This window comes from Schistocerca serialis, chromosome 3 (assembly GCF_023864345.2).
Source record: "Schistocerca serialis cubense isolate TAMUIC-IGC-003099 chromosome 3, iqSchSeri2.2, whole genome shotgun sequence".
Taxonomy (NCBI): domain Eukaryota; kingdom Metazoa; phylum Arthropoda; class Insecta; order Orthoptera; family Acrididae; genus Schistocerca; species Schistocerca serialis.
Window position 1 is genome coordinate 294227542 of NC_064640.1, and position 22934 is coordinate 294250475.

Below are 22934 nucleotides of genomic sequence, written 5' to 3' on the forward strand. Positions count from 1 at the left end.
AGCAACTGTGAATAGAAAATGACAATTTTTAAACATTTTTAAGCAGTGAGAGATGATGATGATGATGATGATGATGATGATGATATTGTTGGTAGTTGCCCCGAAAATAATAAATTCAATCCAGCATTACAATTGGCAGTATTGTGACATTTCCAAATTGTATAATTGTTATGTTGCAGGTATGTTTACATCAGAGGTCCAGTTTGGTCATGCAGGATCATGTGCTAATTCAGATATGGAAACAGCTGTTGCAAAGAATAAGGCACTGAGTGAAGCTGGTGCTCATGTCCCACCATCATTTGATTCTTTTGGAGATGTAATTGGTGAAGTATATGAGTCATTAGTTGAAAGTGGTGTGATAGTTCCTGCTCCAGAGGTTCCACCACCTACGGTGCCAATGGACTACTCATGGGCAAGGGTAAGTGTTGCATTAGTAGTTTCTTTGTAATAATTGCACAGGTGGGCATTATAAGCATTGTAATTGTTTCTTAAAAGGTGAATACAGTTTCAAAGTTAAATACGAATCAACATGTTATATTGTCCCATTCTTTGGATGAGTAAATACACTCATAGTTTAAAGGAGCTGTTCAGTAAACGAGAGGCACATAATCAAGAAGTTGAATGTTATAAATGAGATTTTTAACACACATTCTTCTTCAATGCAAGAGGGTGGGGGAGGAAGCATGCAAGATTCTTTGGTAGCACTATGACTTGGACTGAGCAGTCGAATTTGATGTAGTAGATGAGGTCATTGTGAATGTGAAGGAGCCACAGATAGAGAGGGGAAAACCAAGGATAGGAACAGAGCACAGGAATGTGGCTGCAGAGAACATTCATTCCTGAGCAGGACATGTTGGGCACTGGTGCAGCAAATTAGAGGTTGATGCAGATGTTGTGGAATATCTTGAGTTATCAAAATGTAAATTGCCATCCATGATCTTTGACACTCCTGTGCTATAAGTAGATCAATAATCTAACAACTTGATTGTATCTTTATATAGTTATAGCCACCTCTGAATGAATTTAGGAAAATGCAAGGCAATTCTTCTTAACAAGGATATGTGTCATTACCTCTTTCATTCCACTGAAACCTGAAACATGCCTAACCTGTGTGATAAACTCACTACCAACTATTTTTTTTAAATAGTTAATGAAATAACTGTGGGATTTTAGTTCTGTACCTTCACTGAAAAGAGTGCAGTTTGCTTGTCACTCTTTACGCCTTCAAACTGTGTGTGTGTGTGTTTTTTTTTGCAAAATTGCATTATTTGGTGAAAAATTATACCGAAGTCTGTATGATACTTTGAAAGTATGTTTCCTATTGTATGTGTCACAGCATTCAGGAAACTTATATTCAATGTTCCATGAAACATGAAAATAACTTGAGTAATGAACTGGGCTGTGTATGGGAAACAAGCATAATATGAAGTGTACCTAATAACCTGTGTGAGAAGGTACAATAACATTGGTTTGCTTTTGTACAACACAGCTGTCTTCTTTGTGGAGGAGAGGTGAAAATAACCTTGAGACACCACACCCTTCATAAAACATTAAGGAAATAATAACTGAATATTTTAAAGGCTTGTCATAAAATATGCAAAGAGAAAGTGGTTGAAAATAACTGTATGATGGATTGTGCCATTTAAGACATAATTGCGACTGGCACTAGCATAAAATACACAAAAGCTGCAAAAACAAGAGCAGTTAAAAGTTAATATTAATTTTCAGATACTGGAAAATAAATGTTCAGTGTAGGTAACACAGGATTCTCTCTTTCTCTTCTTTTGCTTCTCTGCCAATGAGTGGAACTCAAACAGTCCCATGGTGTGTATTGATTTATTTCCTCCTCCTCCTGCTGCCGTTCTCCTTGTTAATGTGAAAGGTGTCAACACTTACATTCATCAGGTAATAGTAGACTGGAGGCTGTGTGCATCTTCTAACTATCTTCATTGATAGCAAATGTTGAAATATTGGTTTTCATTTTGAGAATATTAGGCCTCTGAATATAAATTAAAACCTTGCCCTCCAACACTTGAAAGAGCATTCCAGACACCACCTTCATAAATTGTCCAAACCTTCAATTGACATCCTTCTCACATTTCATAGCACCACTACCTGCCACCTGTTATCCTACCCACAGTGAACCCCTTGTCAAACCCTCATAACACTCAGACCATGCCTAGCGGACCTTTTCAGTTTACCACATCCACAAAAACTCACTCCCGGCACTTCACAAAATTTAGAACCCTAACAAACTCAAACTGTTGCTAACATGTCCACCAAAAACCTCAATTCCATAGAAGTTTCAATCCTGCCAAAGCCTACAAGCTCTGCTATAGTGATAACATCCTAGAAGTCCAGTACAACCTCCAATCCATACTGAAGTCCTTAGGCCCAATGCAGATCCTCTTCCCTGAGTCCATCTCCCTCTTCATTCTTGTGACACCTTGTACACTCACCTTCTACATGTTCTCCAAATTCCACATACCCTACAATCCTGGAAGCCATGTTGTAGCTGGTTAATGTTCTCCTACTAAAAGAATTTCCACTCTTGTTGATCAACACCTCCAACCACTGACCCAAAATGTAGCCTGACACATCAAAGATACTTACCACTTCCTTCACTGACTTGTCACCATTCCCACCCCTTTACCTCCTGGATTCCTACTTGTCACTGTTGATTCCATCTCCCTATACACCAACATCCTTCTTGTCAATGACCTTGCCACTATCAGACACTACGTCTCCAAATGTCCTTAGACTCCAAACCCACTATTTTATTCCTCATACACCTTATCACCTATATTCTGCCTGTGAGGGGAAGATATAAAAACAAATCCACAGCACACCCACAGACACCCACATGGCACCCTCCTATGCCAAACTTTTTATGGGCCATCTAGAAGAAATGTTTCTATCTTCCCAAAAACCCAAACCCCTTGTCTAGTTCAGGTTCATTGATAATAGGTTCATGGTCTGGACTCGGGGCCAAGACACCTTGTACTCAATCTTCCACAACCGCAACAGCTTCTCTGCCATCCATTTCACCTGGTCCTCCTCAACTCAATGTACCACCTTCTTGGACATAGACCTCAACCTCTCTGATGGCTCCATCTACATCTCTGTCCACATTAAACCCACTAACCACCAACTTAATGATAACTGTAATCCCTTCTATGCCAAAAAATCTCCCCCATACAGTCTGGTCATCCACGGATGGTGTATCTGCAGTGACGAGAACTCCCTTGCGCAGTAGGCTCAAGGTCTCACGAGGGCCTTCACAGACAGGCACTGCTCCCAAAACCCAGTCTGCAAACAGATTTCCCATGCCGTATCCTGACACCACCCCGAAGAATTAACTACAAAAGGAAGGCTTAGACTTTCTATCATCATGCCTTGAAATTAGGGACATCGTACTAAAGATTCTTTTCAACCATCTTGAAGTGGCATTCTGTCACCCACCCAACCTTCACAACTTCCTGGTCCATCCGTATGCCACTCCCACTCCCAACTCCTTGCCACAGGGATCATATATGTGTGGAAGATCCAGGTACAAGACCCATCCATCACCTCTGCTACAGTCCTGTCACAGGCTTAACCTACCCCATCAGAGGCAGGGCTACCTGTGAAAGCAGCCATGTCATATACCAACTGTGCTGCAATCACTGCATAGTTTTTTATGTCAATATGACAGCTAACCAGCTGTTCACCAGATGAATGGCCCCCACCAAACTGTGACCAAAAATAAAGTTAACCACCCAGTGGCACAACATGCACGATTTCAGTGGCTACTTCACAATCTGGGCCATCAGGACCCTCCCCTCCACCACCTTCTCTGAATTATGCAGATAGGAGTTCTGCTTGCAACACATCCTTTGCCTCTGTAACCCTTCTGGCCTTAATCTCTGTTAACCCATTGTCCCCGCATCCTCCACCCAACAGTTTCCCTTCTTCCATCCTGTCACCCCCTCCCAGTCCACATCTCCCTCTACCGAAATGCAATCCTGACATTGTCTGTCTTGCTGGCACACTGTAGGGGCATGTGCATTTGCATCTCTCTCTCTCTCTCTCTCTCTCTCTCTCCCCCCCCTCTCCCCCCCTCTCCCCCTCCCTCCTGCCCCCCCCCCCCCCCCCCCGTGTGTGTGTGTGTGTGTGTGTGTGTGTGTGTGTGTGTGTGTGTGTGTGTGTGTGTGTGTGTATGTGTGTGTGTGGAGGGGGGGGGGGGTGACATACTGTTGGTTCTTATGCAGTCATAACCATTTCTCTTTCCTCTTCCCCCTTGTTAGTATGTTTCCAGGCGATGATGATGATGATAATTAGTGTTATAGTTATGCCTTTTTACCCAGACATTAGTCATAAATTATTACAGAAGAGAATAAATTCTTAATGGTATATAATGCCATACCTGTAATAAGGTTTGTTTCTCTCTTTCTCATTTTATAGGAATTAGGACTTATAAGAAAACCAGCCTCTTTCATGACAAGCATATGTGATGAGAGGGGCCAGGAGCTGATCTACGCAGGAATGCCAATCAGCAGTGTAAGTTATCTTCCAAAACACACTATTCCTTTAACTATTATGTTGCAGTATATGTTGTCTCTCTATGATTTTCTTTTTATATCACAGCAAACCTTGAGTGTAGAGAACTATAGGGAAAATGCTTGTCACTATCTCTGCTTGGTGACTTTATTAATGAAGTGCTGAGCCCTGTACTTGGTTTTGTGAATCCAGGAAATCACCAGTTCAGAATGACTTTTTATGTGACAGTAAAATGAAGTTCTGCATTCCCAGTCCTTACTAAATTTGAGTATTTTGTTGGAAAAGATTTAAAATGAATTTTGTAGAGGGACATTTGGCTGTGCATCATTTTACCCACTGGGTGAATGGAGATCATTTGGTTACCTGCACGGGTTATTGGGGTCATTGTGACTGAAAAGATATGCTCGTTACTGAGTGATTCTGTTACACTGTTTTTTTAGGAAAAATGATGTCACTGTAGGAAGTGTGTTCCCCATCATGGCTGTCAGTAAAGGATCCCTATGTGTTGTCTTTACTTTGTTTTAGACTTCTCATTTTGAAAATACTCTCCAAGCCTTACTGTTACACATTGACAATATTACAACAGATATATGGGTGCCTAAGGTTGGACTTGGGAAATAGTTTAATGTTCTAGTAAGTAAAAACAAATTTGCACCAACTTTAACTACTCACATCTGCTTGCTTTTGAATTTTCCAGAATTGTGTTCTATGTTCATATTCTTATTTTAAAAGTCATATGAGACTATTAGGTCTCTTATTTGAGTACCTGAGTTAGGAGATATGATAAACCCCAGTTTCACTAACCTGTCAGTTGATCCATGGCTAATTATAGCTATGTATCAATAGTTATTAGATTTTCATTTAAAGATTTTTGTCACTATTTTGAAGGGTTGATTGGTTGGACAGAAGTGACTGATTAAAGTATGTTATCAAATATTAACTTCTCATTTCACAGTTAACCTTCCAGTTTGTCAGTTACATCACCACCAGTCTTCAGTACCATTAGTTATATTGTTACACTGTTGACTTTTCAACAATCATGCATGAATAAGGAGCCTATCAGAGAAGGAAATCTGAAGTCAAAAGGTGCTCTTTGAGCTCATTACTGGTGACAGGCTGTTAATCCCTAATCTTCTGTCATTTTCAGACCTAACATTTGTTTTTTATGGTAACTTCACTACTTGGAGTATATAGGAGCTGTATGAAATAATCTAATCACTGTTGGTATATTTCCAGGTTCTGAAGCAAAATTTGGGAATTGGAGGAGTGATATCTCTGTTGTGGTTCCAACGATGTTTACCAGCATATGTGTGCAAGTACTTTGAAATGTGTCTGATGATAACAGCTGATCATGGACCAGCAGTTTCTGGTGCTCACAACACCATTGTCTGTGCTCGTGCTGGTAAAGATTTGGTATCGTCTGTTGTTTCTGGACTCTTGACCATTGTACGTATAGTATTTTTTTCTTTTATTCTCATACATTTTATTGATTACATTATCTAGAATATTAGTATTATTGGTTACATTGAGGTTGCTATTTACTCATTCACTTAGACAGTTGCAAATACTTTTCTCATTATATATAATATGCTGTGTGTGGAAATTTCGAGGGTGTTGAGAGATTCTTAATATGTAGTCAGTGATAAACTATATTTTGTATCATTAACTGTCTCTAATATATGAATTACATCTACATCTACATACATACTGCACAAGCCACTGTACAGTGCATGGTGGAGGGTACAGTGTACTGCTACTAGTCATTTCCATCCCTATTCCACTTGCAAATAAGGCAGGGGAAAAACAACTACCTAAAAGCTTCCATATTGGCTTCCGTCCAGGGATTCCCATTTGAGTTCACAAAGCATCTTCATAATCCTTGCATAATGATTGAATGTACCAGTAACAAATCTAGTAGTATGCCTCTGAATTTTTTCAACCTGGTATGGATCCTAGTACTCAAGAATGGGTCGCACTAGTGTTCTGTATGCTGTCTCCTTTATGGATTAGCTACACTTTGCCCAAATTCTCGCAATAAAATGAATTCAAGCATTTGCCTTCCCTACTACCAACCTGGCATACTCACTCCATTTCATATCGCTTTACAACATTATCCCTAGTTATTTAATCAGTGTGACAGTACCAAGCAGCACCCTACTAATGCTGTATTTGAACATTATGAATTTATTTTTCTGCCTCATCCTCATTAACTTGTATTTTTCTTTATTTAGAGCAAGCTGCCATTCATCACACCAACTAGAAATTCTGTCAGAGTCATCTTGTATACTCATACAGTCACACAGTGATGACACCTCCACATAGAAGTAGAGGACAAGATACAGGGTTCTGTTACTTAAAAAGTCTTCAAGCTGCTCTCATGTCTTGGAACCTTGGACCTTCAGCAGTCTACAATGGGGCCTCATGTCAACACTTTCCATAAATCTGGGAGTATGGAACCTGCTTGTTGCCCTAAATCCATGGTTTGTAGGATATCGTGTGAAATAAGGGCAAGCTGAGTTTCACATGAGCAATAATTTTTAAATCTGTGTGGGTCTGTGGACAGAAGCTTTTCTGCCTTGTGGAAATTCACTGTATGCAAACTGAGATTGTGTACTATCTGTACTCTGCTCCAGCTTCCCAGAAGAATGTGGAAAATAAAGCAGGATGACTGTGCAACTGTCCTGTACATTGACCCCTGGTCTGATGAGTCCCTGGCATGTTGATACATTTTCTCAGACCTGTCATTGTGGCTATCCTTGGCAGCAAATATTGCAAGATGGAGGGGAAAGTGGGTCAATCCCATTCCTGACATGTAAACAAATGAGTGACTTAGCATCCACACACAAGAAAAAATCAAAACATGCGCAGTGCAGCAACAGTGAAAATTTTGATGCTTCACAAAACTGAAAGAATGTAGCCATCATCACTGAATTTTTATTCTGTGAACTGTGTGAGCTTGAGAAAATTCTTAACAGGCTCCAATTCTTGGTTTCTTGATGTTCCTTCCACAAATTTATTAAAAAAAGTCTGCAGCAGAAGGAATCTTATTGACTTCCCAAGACATTTGTGTTTAGAGTCTTGTGTAATGACAAGTATTTGTTTTCCTCCATTACTCTACAGTTATATATCAAGGTCTGTCATGAGTAAAATATTTTCACAACAGTCAGTTTTGGGTGGGGGTTGTTTCTGCTGGCAATCAAAAACGAATGTCTTATAAATGTTAAGTTGTGGAAGATTTCTCTTTCAGTAGACATCAAGTTTTGCAAAAATTTGCACTATTTCATGCATATTTAATTTGGTTCATGTTGGTTTTGTTAAATTTTAACATTTGCAATCGATTCCTTTGATTCTAAAATATGTTAGTTCATATAACTCAAAATCAAAAATTTTCTAGATGTTTAGTTTTGCAGTTATGGCCCTCAGTTCCATTATGGAAACCAGGCTGGGATCGTTCTGACTCCCAACAGCTTTTGGAGCGAAGCCTGTACCAGCTTTTTTGGTAAGACTCTAGACCACGTGGTCAAGTGCCACCTGATCTGGCTCCTCAAATCCTGAGGTCACCTGTGCTGCTCCCAGTGCAGTTTCAGGCACTGCTGTTCTGCCAATAACAACTTAATTCTTCTGAGACAGCACTACAGGATCCCTTCTTCCACCAAAACCATTTGATTGGTGTGTTTTTTGACCTTGAAAAAGCATACACCACCACTTGGAGGTACATTATTCTTCACCAATTTCATCAATGGGGACCATGTGGATGTCTGCCACTTCTTATTCAATCCTTCTTCAAAGACCAGTGCTTTTGCTATTATGTTGGTGATGCCTTGTCCGACTGCTATGTTCCTGAGAATGGGTTCCCTCAAAGCAGTGTATTCTCTGTCACCTTGTTTGCAGTTTGTTTCAATGACACCTTGTCCACAGGCAGGAGCCCTGTTAAATGTTCTTTGTTTATGGATGACTTCACAATCTTCTACTCTTCCTCCTATCTTACAACAAAAATGGATCAACTACAGATGACCATCAGGAAGCCTGGGCCAATGAAACTGGTTTTAGGTTCTCACCAAGGAGACTAGGTGTGTCAGTTTTAACTGAACTCAACAAAGTTTTAACCAACTAGAGCCCATAGTGGAGACAATATTTTTCATTTTAACAACACTGCGCCCTTTTTGGCCTTCTATTTGACTTGAAATTAACCTGACATCCGCACCTCAAAGACCTTAAACAAAGGGCTTCAAATCATTGAATATTCGGAAATGCCTAGCAGAAAGGTGAGGGGAGTTGACAGGTCTCACCTCCTACAGTTTTATAGGGCATTTGTTAGATCTCAGTTAGATTATGGCAGTGTGGTTTATGGATTGGCCCATATTTCCTCCCTCAAGATGTTAGATGCTGTCCACTATGAGGATATTCAGATATCAACTGGAGCAGGCCAGTTCAGAGCCTGTGCAGAGTCAGGTGAACCACAACTCTGGATTCAGCAGTGCCTCCTTCTGGCTCAACAGCCTCTGGAAATGTCAGCATTGCCTCAGTCATTGGCATTTAGTGCAGCAATACACCCCAACTATTTAGCAATTGCACACCCCCACACAACCAAGTCATCCAGGGTACATGCTACTGACTGGCTGACAATTATTAGTATTTCAGACCTCCGAATGCATATCCAGGGATGGAACAAATTGCCGCCTTGGTGTCTTCGGAGTCCCAAAGTGACTCCAGAATATGTTTTTGCAACTCTGTTTTCTTTTTAAGTATTACCACAGTGTTTTCATTGTTTACACATTTGGATCCCAGCTAGGAAATGCTCTCAGTTGTTCAGCTGTTTTTCCTACATGATTTTCCATGTACGCCTTCTGGAACAATTTACAAATTATGATGCAGATTTATATGGTGTTAGGATGCGACTGGAATGGATTCAAAGATATTATAGTGCAAGGTTTGTCATCTGTTATGATTCACTCAGTGCGCTACAAGCAGTCCATCAAATGTACATGGTAAACCAGTTGAGTCAGCCCATCCATGACTCTGTACAGTGGCTCCAACACCATGACAAGGAGGTGAACTTTTCCTGGGCTCATGGACTCATTGGGACACAGGGAAATGATATAGCTGACAAAGCAGCTAAAGAAGATTGTCGGAATGGTGTTGTACATTGATGTGCCATCCTGTTGCGTGCTGTCATCGCATTATCTGACAGACAAAACATGCGTCAGTGAGAAACTGAATGGTTGGAGATGACAGAAAACAAACTACGGTCACTCAAATCAACCACACAGATGTGACAGACTTCATACCAACCTCACCAGTGGCAGGAAGTGCTGCTCACCAGATTGCACGTAGATCATTGCCCTTCAACTCACATTTTTTCCTCCTCCAGTAGGAGGATCCATCACTCTGTAAAGTTTGTGGTATGCAACTCTCAGTTCAGCATGTTTTGGCTATGTGTGTCTTATATTCTTACATCATGGCAGCCCTTGATTTGGCTGGAGATCTGCCCACCATCCTTGCTGACACTGACACCAGTGTTACACCGATTCTGAAATAATAATGATAATAATTGTATGAAAACATGTCTCTTTACTGTATGAGTACTAAAGTTCATCAAATTTACGCGAAAAATTGTTGCTTTGAAGGGTTAACACTGCGTACAATTTTACCGTTTCTTGATTTTGTAAGAAACACACTGCCCAACAATGCCTTGACCATGCGTGTATCAACAGTTACATTTATTCCCATTTCGTACTACAGTTTGCCATTGCCGGACTGCTTTTCTGAATTAGCCTTTCACATTATGACTGTCCATGGTAGCTTTATATAACTGTTCTAATGATTTATGTTCTGCCATCAGAAGGCACTGACTGAGAATGACAATACTATTTTGTACGCTAATGTAATATGTAATTATACATACCTTCTGTGAATAAACCGTATCATTACTCACTGTTACTACCCCATTTGACAAAATACATACAGATTCATAATCCATCACCTTGGCAAACTGTTTAAGTAATTTTAGTGCGACACAACTACACATGACCACTCCGCATGAAACCCAAATGATAACTCTGCCCTCCCATTCTGGTGTGTGACCAGTAGCACTCGAGCATTGTTGAATGTAAGATAGGAAGACAATGCCCTTGCAAGACAAAGGCACGCTCAGCTTTGAAAGATCCTGAGAACCAGCAGTGCATACCGGGTACGGTTTACCACTTCGTACCACTTTCAGCAGCAGAACCCCTTAAAAGCTCAGCTGCTGAGGTATCAGGACAAGAAATTACAGGTGTTCACATACCTGTAGAAGAATATTTCTTTCAAACAATAATTGCTAATTTCCAATAATCTTATTGAGAATATTTCCATTGTAGTTGTGTTGGTTGCTACCTACATTATGTTGTTGACTTACTTTCGCACAGTATTGCATAATATAAAACTAGGTTTTCAGAAATCATTTTGAACAAGTTCATTAATTACCAATTTATTCATTTTTGCCTGTGTCTTGTTCTCCTCAACTATTATGCTGGCATTTCAGTTTTAAATTTTTAAATTCATGGTTGTCTTAATTGGATTACATGTACTTATTATAATTTACTGGCATCAACTCTTCTGAGTAACCACCAGAACCTGTATCTTGTTACAAAAGTAATGCATCTAACTGTCACCTGTTGATGTCAAGTGACCAAGATGGGCATTAAGTGACTATTTGAGTTGCTGCATTCGTAACATGATACTGTTTCTGATTATGATTCATAAGAGTCAAAACTGACAAACTGTTGTAAATCCATGCATTGTTCTCAAGACAATCATGAATAAAAAAGGAATTTCCAAAGTAGACCATGGACTCAAACCTGACAATGTGAAATCTCATTGAATTCAAGTTGAGGCGTGAAAAGTATGTGGTAGATGATTTGTTATACATTGTTTACCACATAATGTGTTCACTCTAAAATTTCATAAACAGATCAAGACACAGTAACAAGAAATGGTAATGTGCAAATGAGGATGAAAATACACATAACAAGAGAGCTATTATCATCATCATCATCATCATCATCATCATCATCATCATCATTTAAGACTGATTATGCCTTTCAGCGTTCAGTCTGGAGCATAGCCCCCCTTATAAAATTCCTCCATGATCCCCTATTCAGTGCTAACATTGGTGCCTCTTCTGATGTTAAACCTATTACTTCAAAATCATTCTTAACCGAATCCAGGTACCTTCTCCTTGGTCTGCCCCGACTCCTCCTACCCTCTACTGCTGAACCCATGAGTCTCTTGGGTAACCTTGCTTCTCCCATGCGTGTAACATGACCCCACCATCTAAGCCTGTTCGCCCTGACTGCTACATCTATAGAGTTCATTCCCAGTTTTTCTTTGATTTCCTCATTGTGGACACCCTCCTGCCATTGTTCCCATCTACTAGTACCTGCAATCATCCTAGCTACTTTCATATCCGTAACCTCAACCTTGTTGATAAGGTAACCTGAATCCACCCAGCTTTCGCTCCCATACAACAAAGTTGGTCGAAAGATTGAACGGTGCACAGATAACTTAGTCTTGGTACTGACTTCCTTCTTGCAGAAGAGAGTAGATCGTAGTTGAGCGCTCACTGCATTAGCCTTGCTACACCTCGCTTCCAGTTCTTTCACTATGTTGCCATCCTGTGAGAATATGCATCCTAAGTACTTGAAACCGTCCACCTGTTCTAACTTTGTTCCTCCTATTTGGCACTCAATCCGTTTATATTTCTTTCCCACTGACATTACTTTCGTTTTGGAGATGCTAATCTTCATACCATAGTCCTTACATTTCTGATCTAGCTCTGAAATATTACTCTGCAAACTTTCAATCGAATCTGCCATCACAACTAAGTCATCCGCATATGCAAGACTGCTTATTTTGTGTTCACATATCTTAATCTCACCCAGCCAGTCTATTGTTTTCAACATATGATCCATAAATAATATGAACAACAGTGGAGACAGATTGCAGCCTTGTCTTACCCCTGAAACTACTCTGAACCATGAACTCAGTTTACCGTCAACTCTAACTGCTGCCTGACTATCCATGTAAAGACCTTTAATTGCTTGCAAAAGTTTGCCTCCTATTCCATAATCTCGTAGAACAGACAATAACTTCCTCCTAAGAACCCGGTCATATGCCTTTTCTAGATCTGTAAAGCATAGATACAATTCCCTGTTCCACTCATAACACTTCTCCATTATTTGTCGTAAGCTAAAGATCTGGTCCTGACAACCTCTAAGAGACCTAAACCCACACTGATTTTCATCCAATTGAGAGCTATTAAATCAGTTAATTTATTAATGGAAAAACTTCCCTATTTCAATTACTAACAAGAGATCTGCAAAAGATGAGTACAGTGATACATTCCTTGCCTGTGGTCTGAGTGAAACGTTTTGTAAGAATGCAAATTTTAAAGCTAAGTTTGGCACCTCAAAGGATTTTGCTGTTGTCTGAGGTTTGATCTGCCAAAACCTCAAAGGATTTTGCTGTTGTCTGAGGTTTGATCTGCCAAAACGGGTGAAACTCTGCTGTTTAATACATTATTTTGAACAGCTATTTGTCACATTTTAGAGGTGTATACATCACATGAAACATCCGGCATTTCACTTTTTCCCTTCGTCAGCTCTGTTATATTGTCTTTTGAGCTTAAGAATGCCTGGAAAGTATTGAACTTAACTTTCTTATGTAGCAGAGTATAATGCATTGATGATGATGTAACCATATATTCACATCAAAGAAATATTTAGCCTTGCTTAAATGCAGTGGAAATCCAATATGATTTATAAATATGTATTTGAGGATAGATCATGCTGTCCAAATACAAGAGGAGTTGAGCATCAGATAGGAACATACATGTAGAATATGATTATTAAGAGCTGATCTTATGGACTAAATCTTTCTTGTGCAAGATATGGTTGAAAGACAGAGGTACATCATGGATTATGTACATGCTTGCAGGAAGGGGGGAGGGGGGTGATGTCATTTGCACAATTTGGCAAGGTATGGGATAGGAGAAATGCTAAGACAAGAGTATAAAATACAAAGAGTGACTGCTAATGTGATTGAAGCCAGTGGGAGGAAATATGATTATGGATGTTGGGGTAAAATTAAGAAGGGCTCTAGGTAGTAGTAGTAGTAGTAGTAGTAGTAGTAGTAGTAGTGGTGGTGGTGGTGGTGGTGGTGGTGGTGGTGGTGATTCGGCAGTGTTGTTGAAGTCAGCCACATGATCCTAGACAGCATGTTCCATAATTGGGTAATGCAGTTACCCTCAGCCACAGCTTGGTAGTTGTCATTCATTCTGGAGAAGACTGAATACTTCCTCACTATGTGTAACATTGTACTGTGGTTGCAGTGAAGTTAATACATGATGTGTGTGCTTCCATAGGTAGCACTACTTATGGTTGGTTAGGAAATGTTGCTGACAGAACTAAAGTAGAATGTGGTTCATAAATGTATGGGGCAGTTCTTGCACCTAGTTTTTTTTTTTTTACAGAGGAATAGGAATATCATTCAGATATTACACATGGATATTCCATTGTATGACTGGGTGGGAAAATGCAGTAGGGATGATTATAACAAATTCAGGACATGATCAGAGCCCTTGTGGAAAATGTGACTTACTTGTTGCAGTTGTGGACAGAATTGTGTGCAAAGGAACTATTCCATTGTGACTGGTCAGGAAATGTATCTCATATTTCTTCCATAGGTGTCTCATCAGTGATACTAATCTCATGACAGTAGGCAGGACCACTATCTGCAAACTGAACCAACCAGATCATCCTTTCTACACACAAAGACTCCATCATTGACCCTATGAACCATAATGAGTATCTGACAGAGGGCCTCTGCCATATTTCAGACATACAGGGGGTGGACAAAAATATGGAAACATTGTGAGAAATGCATGCTTGAACATAAATGCAGATGTTAGGCAAGCCTGCAGGCTGCACTGTAGTACTAGACCATGAACAGCATCTGTGCAGTGTCTTCAACACATTGTAAGTGTCAGTTGTGGGGAAATTGTTGGTGCTCGTATGCTGGATGCTTCCATAACACAGGTAGCCAAAGTGTTTGATGTTTTAAGAAACCCTGTACCAAAGATTTGTACCACATACAGGGAAACTGGAACTACAACATCCCCTAAGTCACAACTCAGATAAAAGTGCATGGTGAATGATTATGATGGATTGTCACTAAAGAGTATTGCAGCAAAAAATAAGAGGGTGACAGCTGCAAAGGCCACTGCAGAACTGAATGTCACACTCGCAAATGCTTTCAGCACCAAAACAACATGAAGGTAGCTTGATAAGCAGGGAATTGCAGAGCAAACAGGAATTCCAAAACCAGTCATCAGTAATGCAAATGCTTATGACATGAAAACATGGTGCCAAAACCATAAAACCTGGTCTATGGATGTATGGAAGAAAGTAATTTGGTCAGATGTGTTTCTAACATCTGGCAGAGTTTACATCCCAAGAGTGAAACATGGCAGGGGTTTGATGATGACTTGAGCAGCCATCTCTTTATATTAATTGGCCCTTGGGTTACTCTGTAAGTTGCATTACTGCCAAGGTTTATGCGACCATTTTGGCTGGCCAGGTCCATCCCATGGTACAGTGTTTGTTCCCTAATGGTAATGCTGTGTTCCAGGATGACAGGGTCCCTGTTCACACAGCTTGTGTTATCGAGGACTGGTCTTGTGAGCATGAGAATGGATTGTCGCATCTCCCTTGACCACCACAGTCTCTGGCTCTCAATATTATTGAGCCTTAGGGTCTACTTTGGAGAGAAGAGTGTGTGGCTGCTATCCACCTGCCTCCTTGTTATCTTAACTTTCCTGTATATTACAAGAATAATGCTATAAGATTCCCCTGAAAAGTGCACAGGACCTGAATTTATCCATTCTGAGAAGACTGGAAGTTGTTTTGAATGCCAACAGTATTCCTACAACATATTAGGCATGGTAAGCTCATTTCATCAGGATCCCTGCCCCTTCCTCCAGCACCAGATTTTTGTTATACATATGGTAACTCTCCCTGCGCCCTGCAACATATCCTTTTTTCTTGCAATTTTCATCTCCTCAAACTCCGGTAGTCTCTGTCCTTCACCTCTCTCCACTCTCTCTCCCAGCACATTCTGCCGTCCTCATTAAACCAACCTCTCATTTCCCTCCCCCCCCCCCCCCCCCCCTCCCCCAGTCACCTTTCTTCCCTCTTTCCAGCTCCCCGTATCATTCTTTCTGATTTCTGGAAAGTGATGCAGGTCTTTTACAATTTGTATTAAAGATTTTGATGAAATATTCTTTTGTCATTTTTTTCTCATGATCCATGTAATCCTCAATAACATTGACCAATGTTCTTTTTTGTTCTAGGGAGACAGATTTGGAGGTGCCTTAGATGGAGCCGCTAGACAGTTCAGTGAAGCATATGACACTGGTCTTATTCCCATGGAATTTGTTAATTCTATGAGGAGTAAAGGTCAACTGATAATGGGTATTGGACACCGAGTGAAATCGGTATGTAATTTGCTTTGATCAAAAATAATTTGTACTTTTGTTACTTACTAGCTTTCATAATTAATATATTTGAATGTCTTAAATATGGTAACGGGCTTTGACTAAACGCCATGAACTTATTTTTAGTGCTTGGCCTTGTCCCCCCACCTAGTTTCACAAAAATAATGATTTCTTAACCGGGCAGCCAGTTGACTGGCACCTGCTGATTGGTTATTTTCCCTCCTTTTTTTCCTCCAATAAGAGAAGAAAACCATTTCTCTGTGAAGTTCTACGTTCATAATTTGGATGATATTGATATAGGCTATTTAACTGTAAATATGTCTTAACATATCATCTTACTTAAATAGCACATAAAAAATGATAGGTTTTGATGTAAAGTAGAAGATGTGTGCTAATATATGTGCTATTGGGAGGAGCTGGAGCCTTAAACATTTACTTGTGGTTCTAATAGATGACTCTGTATTGTCTATTATACAGATTTCAAGTATTGTTTATGGTCTGCATTATTGTTATTGAACTGACAATAGTTAGGTGGGAGGCAGCAGTTTATACTAGTGCAGCAGAAATGTAAACTCATACACTTATATTTTTTTCCACGAAATCTTTATGTTTTCTATGGATCCCCAGTTTCCTCCAAATGTGCCAGATGTATCATTTTGTGAAGTGTTGCTTATACCTGTCTGTCAGACGTTCTATTCCTATGGGTAGATTTTTACTGTGTTTTGTAGCTATGTATTTCACTCCTTTCTTGCTAAAATTTGGACACTTAGATGGTAGTGTAGATTGCTTTTCCTTTTAGCATTGCATTTGTGGTTGTAATTATTCAGTTAATTGTTGTCAACAAATTTTACCATGGAATAAATATGCAGTGAAACTGCAGTTAACACACTATGCGATCAAAAGTATCTGGACACGTCTATGTAATGTGGAGTTGACCAGTAGATGTCATAAGAGGAGGACCTGCTAGTATAAAAGGCGGTGATGAGTATTTTGTTGTCAGTAGAGAACCAGTAACAACAGAATGGTTCAGTCAGGAGAGCTCAGTGACTTTGAACATAGACTAGTCATTGGATGCCACCAGGGGCGTTTCAACTCTTCTGAATGTTCCCAAGCTGGCTGTCGGTCATGTGACTGAGAACAGGAAACGCGAAGGGCTAGCCTCTGCTAAACTCAGACATTGCGGTTGTGACATACTGACAGACATCGAACGTGGCAGTGAGTGGTTGTAAAAATCATATGAAATCAGCAGAAAGAACCTCTCAAGAGTTCCAAAGTGCCACTAGCAGTCCTGCTAGCAAAATAACTGTATATCAGGATTCAAAAAGAATGGTATGCATTGGTCAAGCATCTCCTCATAAGCCACACATTTTTGCAGTCATTGCTAAGTGATGTGTGAGGGAATCATACCTGCCAAGTTTTCCAGTTTTCTGGGAAGATTTCTGGATTGTGGGGTAGTCGTTTGGTTTTACAGATGAACATTTCTTTCTTTTTTTTTCAACTCCTGGGCTTGTTCCCACCCTCTGCATTCATTCTGCATTTCAGTTTTGACTTTCAATAATAGCTGCTATTCCGAGATACGGGTGTTTGAAATTCAACTGAAAGTCAACCGATAATATTATTGATAATCTCTTCTCGCAGAATATCGCTGCGCTTTTGTCATTAACTCTGTGTGTTTGAAACACAATTGGCGAAAGTCGATCAAACGTTCTATCCCTAATCGCGTCTCGCAGGTTATTGCTGCGTAGTCTTTGTGCTTTGATGCATGTTAGTGGGAAAGCTTTGTTTATGCTTGCTTTTGTGTGGTGTTTACTGTATTTTCTGGTATTCGTGCAATTGTGTGACGAATTGGTGTCCGATTTGGTGTTTGTGTGTTGTGCTTCAATTGTGTGTTAGTGGGAAAGCTTTGTTTATGCTTGGTTTTATGCGGTGTTTACTGTGGTTCTGGTATTCATGAAATTGTGTGATGAATTTTTGTGTGATTTAGTATTTTTGTGATGAGTTCAACTAAGAAATGATATCAGTCTTTCAGGGATGCATATTCCGCTGAATTTCCTTGTATTATGTGACCACGGAAAGGCAAAACATTTGCATTATGTTCCGTGTGATATAAACATTGCTTACGGAGGAACTGAATTAATAAATCATATTAGATCTGTTAAAAACATCTCCAATACAAAAGTGAAGGGCAGCAGTAGGAAAATTGATTCATTTTTTACCACTCCTGGAGCTGACCTTGATGTAGTAAGAGCAGAATGTTTGTTCATTTCATTTTTAGTTGATCATAATATTCTGTTAGCTGCTGCTGATCATGCTGGTGCCCTTTTTAAGAAAATCTTCTCTGGTTCGGAAATTTCAAAAAGATACAGTTGTGGTCATACAAAACTTCACATATTTTGAAAGAAATGGCTACTACAGATTCAAGAAATGAACTCATTAGTTGCATGCAACATGAACCATTTACTTTGGCTACAGATGGGAGCAACGACAGTGATGCTAAGCTTTATCCCTTATCCATCACCTGTTTTGAGGAAAAGCAGGAAAGATAGTTACTTCGGTGCTGTCTGTCCCAGGCTTAGTGGGTGATTCACCGGGACATAATATTGGGAATTTGTTAATTTCACACTCGGAGTATTACAAAATGCCAATTGAAAATTGTGTAGTGTTCTGTTCAGACAATGCTCTAGTCGTGATTGGAAAGAAAAATGGGGTTGCTGCTGTTTTAATGGAAGCATAGCCATATGTGTTTGTGCTGGGTTACTCGTGTCATTTGATTAACTTGGCTGGTGAGAAAGATGCAATCAGCTTGCCTGTTAAGACTGATGAACTTTTAGTCAACATTTTCTATTATTTAGAAAAGAGTTGCAAGAGGAAGGAACGCCTTAAGAAGTTCCAAGAGGTTCATGACAAGGAAACTAAGAAGATACTAAAACATGTCTGCACAAGATGGCTATCTTTAGGAAAGTGTCTGCAGAGACTGTTGGAGAAGTGGGATTCATTAGTTGGGTTCTTTAAACATGAGGTGCATGCTAGTGCTCAGTGTGCATCAAGTAGCTTAACATAGTTTACAATCCCAAAAACTGAGCTTGGTGGTTCTAAAGAGAGTCATCAGACTCTCAGATTTGCATCTGCTACAAAATCTGACACTCCTGTGCTGAAGAACAACAATATTATTCAAACCTGTGAAGAAAAACTGTTTATGTTTGTCTCTTCAGACTTAAACAAGGCTACTGTTCTTTCCTGTTTGCTGTCATTCCTGTATTTGAGAATCTCAGTTCTGCACCTGAAATTCATATAAACTGTTAGAACTAATGACAAATCTATTACAGCGGCTTCTTTCCAGGTTTGTTAAACCTAAAGTTATAAAGAGTTCCCTGTTACAGAAAGTTCAGTACCATCTTGTTGAGAATCAGAGAGATAAAGATGATCTAGTTATTGGCGTTTAGACAATGAATTTGGTGAAGAAACTTCATGATAAAGACAAATCAACATTCTTTTCATCTGTCAGGGCTTACTTCTGCTCTGCATGTGATTATATCAGAAACAAGTGTCCCTTCAGTGATGAAGTACTGAAGCGTGCAAAGGTTGCGCAAGTTTCCAAAATTGAGGATGTCAAGTTTTCTTCTGTAGAATTTCTTGTAGAAAGGTTTCCATCATTGCTGCCAAGGAAGGCAAGTGAGTCAGCTGAGGATGCAATGAATGTGTTTCAGAGCCAATTTGTGGCCCTGCAGGTTGATAACTCTGCTACTCTTGAGAGCGAGAACTTGACAGATGATACCAAGTGGGTGCGTTTGATGAGCATTCGTGGACCTGATGGTGTTCCAAAGTATGATAGGTTATCCTGGCTAATGCTTTCTATTTTGACTCTACCGCACAGCAACACTGAGTGTAAGTGTGTGTTTAGCTTGGTGAAGAAGAATTGCAGTCAGTTTATGTCCTCCATGTCGAATGAAACTCTGGGATCGATTTATATTTTGTAAACAAGAACCAGTGGTCCATGTTACATGAATAGTTTTCCTTCAGAATTCCTGAAGAAATTGAAGAAAGCTACTCATCTTCATCTCTCCTCTGCAACCTGTGGTGGAATGTAGCCAGTGTTCTGTGAACTCGAGAAAATTTTGTAATTAAGTGTAAATCAGTGTTGGTAGTTTTGACAGTGTTGTTCATATTGTGGCTTGCAAGAACAAGTGCAGTAAAGCTCACTTTTGTGTACTGTGTGAAATGTTCCCAGCGTTAAGTGACAACAAATGAACAGTCATCAGTAAGTAACTTGTGTAAATACATTGCTTCAGAGTTCAAAAATAGTTATCTTAAAATGTAGGCTACATTATATGTGTTAACATTATTTGTAATCTCGACACTGCGTGTTTTGCCTTATAGCCATTCCATAATAGTTCTGTATTTTGTCAATTACATTGTCAGTTAACCTTCCCTTCCCATCCAACCCTTTACCATTACTGAGTTTTTGTGTTTTGTACGAAGCCTTCAGTTACTGAGGTCTTGATATCATTAATTTCTGTACATGTCCAGTACATTTAAATTTCTGTAGTACATCACCACCACCATAGAGCTTCAGTTCTTGAATATGTTTTAAACTTTTAGAATCACCGCCACCAAGGTAATTCGCATATCACTTTATACATATCACTTTATCACGTGCAACAGAACATTGAAATATACTAGCAACAGCAGCCACTTCCATACACCTAGAATATTTAGATATTACTGCTACATCTAAAACTTTCCCAGTATACATACTGGTGGCAGATACTACAGCATGAAGAGATGTGTGTCCCCATATATGCCAGGTACCATCGAATGCTGCAGTAAAGTCTCTATTACCACTCTTTTCTGTTACTGCCTCTTCCACAGCTTTCTTCATAGATTCTATGCAGACATATTCAACCTTAGATCCTACAAATCTGTTATAGTTCATAAACTTGGTTGGGGGATTTGGAAGATTCATCATGCCATAGAAAACTGCACCTGCAGTTGCACCCTTACCAATTGTATGCAAGGCATAAACAAATCTAATGTTGTGTTCATAGATTTTGCTACCATTTTCTTCATTTGGAGTTACTGCAACACTGTTCCAAAAGGTGGTCATGAAGACTTGCCACATTTCAGTTCCATTTCACTGGCAAGTCCTACATGATTTTTTAGTGTTCCAGACCAACTTCACTGCACTGAATACATCTTCCACAGTTTGCAAAAATCCTGTTGAGAACTGACATATCAAATATTTCATTCACATACAATTCACCCATAAAATATTGATACTTTTCACTAACTGAACCAAGTTTCCTCTGCGAAGTACTTTCTTTCCCACTTTTATTGCAATGGGTACCAGCAAGGTTAGGTTCACACACTTGGTTGTTGTCTTTATTGTTTATGGTAATAACACCTACTTTTGGCTTTCCAACATTTCTCCTTTCCTTAAAAGCCTTCAGAGGATTTCTAATCACATTACATTTACCCATGATTATCCTTCAATAAAACAGAGACTTCAATGAACAGAATTCACTACAAATATTTTCAGGATTACAAAAGAGTAAATAAACATGAAGTATACAGCAATTGAGCGAGCGAAATATATCGAACTATCACAGGAGACCCACAACACTTGTTTTGAAACACTTATTTTCTCTCACATCACTAAAATGTACATGATGATCATGTAGACTCAGGAGTACAACATTTGACAGCAGTTTAACAGTGCCACAGTGGGTCACCCTCATGCAGAATATATTTCAAAAATATTTTTAAAATAGATGTAGTCATCTAAACTGAATAAATTATATATCAGTTGAAAGGGAAAAGTCTGTAGATTTTAAAATGCAAAAAAGTAAAAATTGAGTATTTCAAGATTTTGATCCTTTCCAGAGGCCTTTAATGTAGAGCAAGAACAGTACTGGAAGCAGGCAGACAGCAAACAATTTAACCCAAAATACACTCCTGGAAATGGAAAAAAGAACACATTGACACCGGTGTGTCAGACCCGCCATACTTGCTCCGGACACTGCGAGAGGGCTGTACAAGCAATGATCACACGCACGGCACAGCGGACACACCAGGAACCGCGGTGTTGGCCATCGAATGGCGCTAGCTGCGCAGCATTTGTGCACCGCCGCCGTCAGTGTCAGCCAGTTTGCCGTGGCATACGGAGCTCCATTGCAGTCTTTAACACTGGTAGCATGCCGCGACAGCGTGGACGTGAACCGTATGTCCAGTTGACGGACTTTGAGCGAGGGCGTATAGTGGGCATGCGGGAGGCCGGGTGGACGTACCGCCGAATTGCTCAACACGTGGGGCGTGAGGTCTCCACAGTACATCGATGTTGTCGCCAGTGGTCGGCGGAAGGTGCACGTGCCCGTCGACCTGGGACCGGACCGCAGCGACGCACGGATGCACGCCAAGACCGTAGGATCCTACGCAGTGCCGTAGGGGACCGCACCGCCACTTCCCAGCAAATTAGGGACACTGTTGCTCCTGGGGTATCGGCGAGGACCATTCGCAACTGTCAGCATGAAGCTGGGCTACGGTCCCGAACACCGTTAGGCCGTCTTCCGCTCACGCCCCAACATCGTGCAGCCCGCCTCCAGTGGTGTCGCGACAGGCGTGAATGGAGGGACGAATGGAGACGTGTCGTTTTCAGCGATGAGAGTCGCTTCTGCCTTGGTGCCAATGATGGTCGTATGCGTGTTTGGTGCCGTGCAGGTGAGCGCCACAATCAGGACTGCATACGACCGAGGCACACAGGGCCAACACCCGGCATCATGGTGTGGGGAGCGATCTCCTACACTGGCCGTACACCACTGGTGATCGTCAAGGGGACACTGAATAGTGCACGGTACATCCAAACCGT

At 40.3% G+C, this 22934-nt stretch overlaps 1 protein-coding gene across 4 annotated transcripts in view; it reads left to right on the top strand.

Moving 5' to 3' along the window:
• LOC126470084 (ATP-citrate synthase) overlaps nucleotides 1-22934 on the top strand; it is a 166639-nt gene that overhangs the window by 136578 nt on the left and 7127 nt on the right. For all 4 annotated transcript variants that reach the window (XM_050097597.1, XM_050097600.1, XM_050097598.1 and 1 more), the window contains exons 15-18: nucleotides 180-418; nucleotides 4444-4539; nucleotides 5776-5985; nucleotides 15929-16072. In XM_050097597.1, the coding sequence (XP_049953554.1) occupies nucleotides 180-418; nucleotides 4444-4539; nucleotides 5776-5985; nucleotides 15929-16072 (689 nt within the window). The remainder of the gene's footprint in view (nucleotides 1-179; nucleotides 419-4443; nucleotides 4540-5775; nucleotides 5986-15928; nucleotides 16073-22934) is intronic.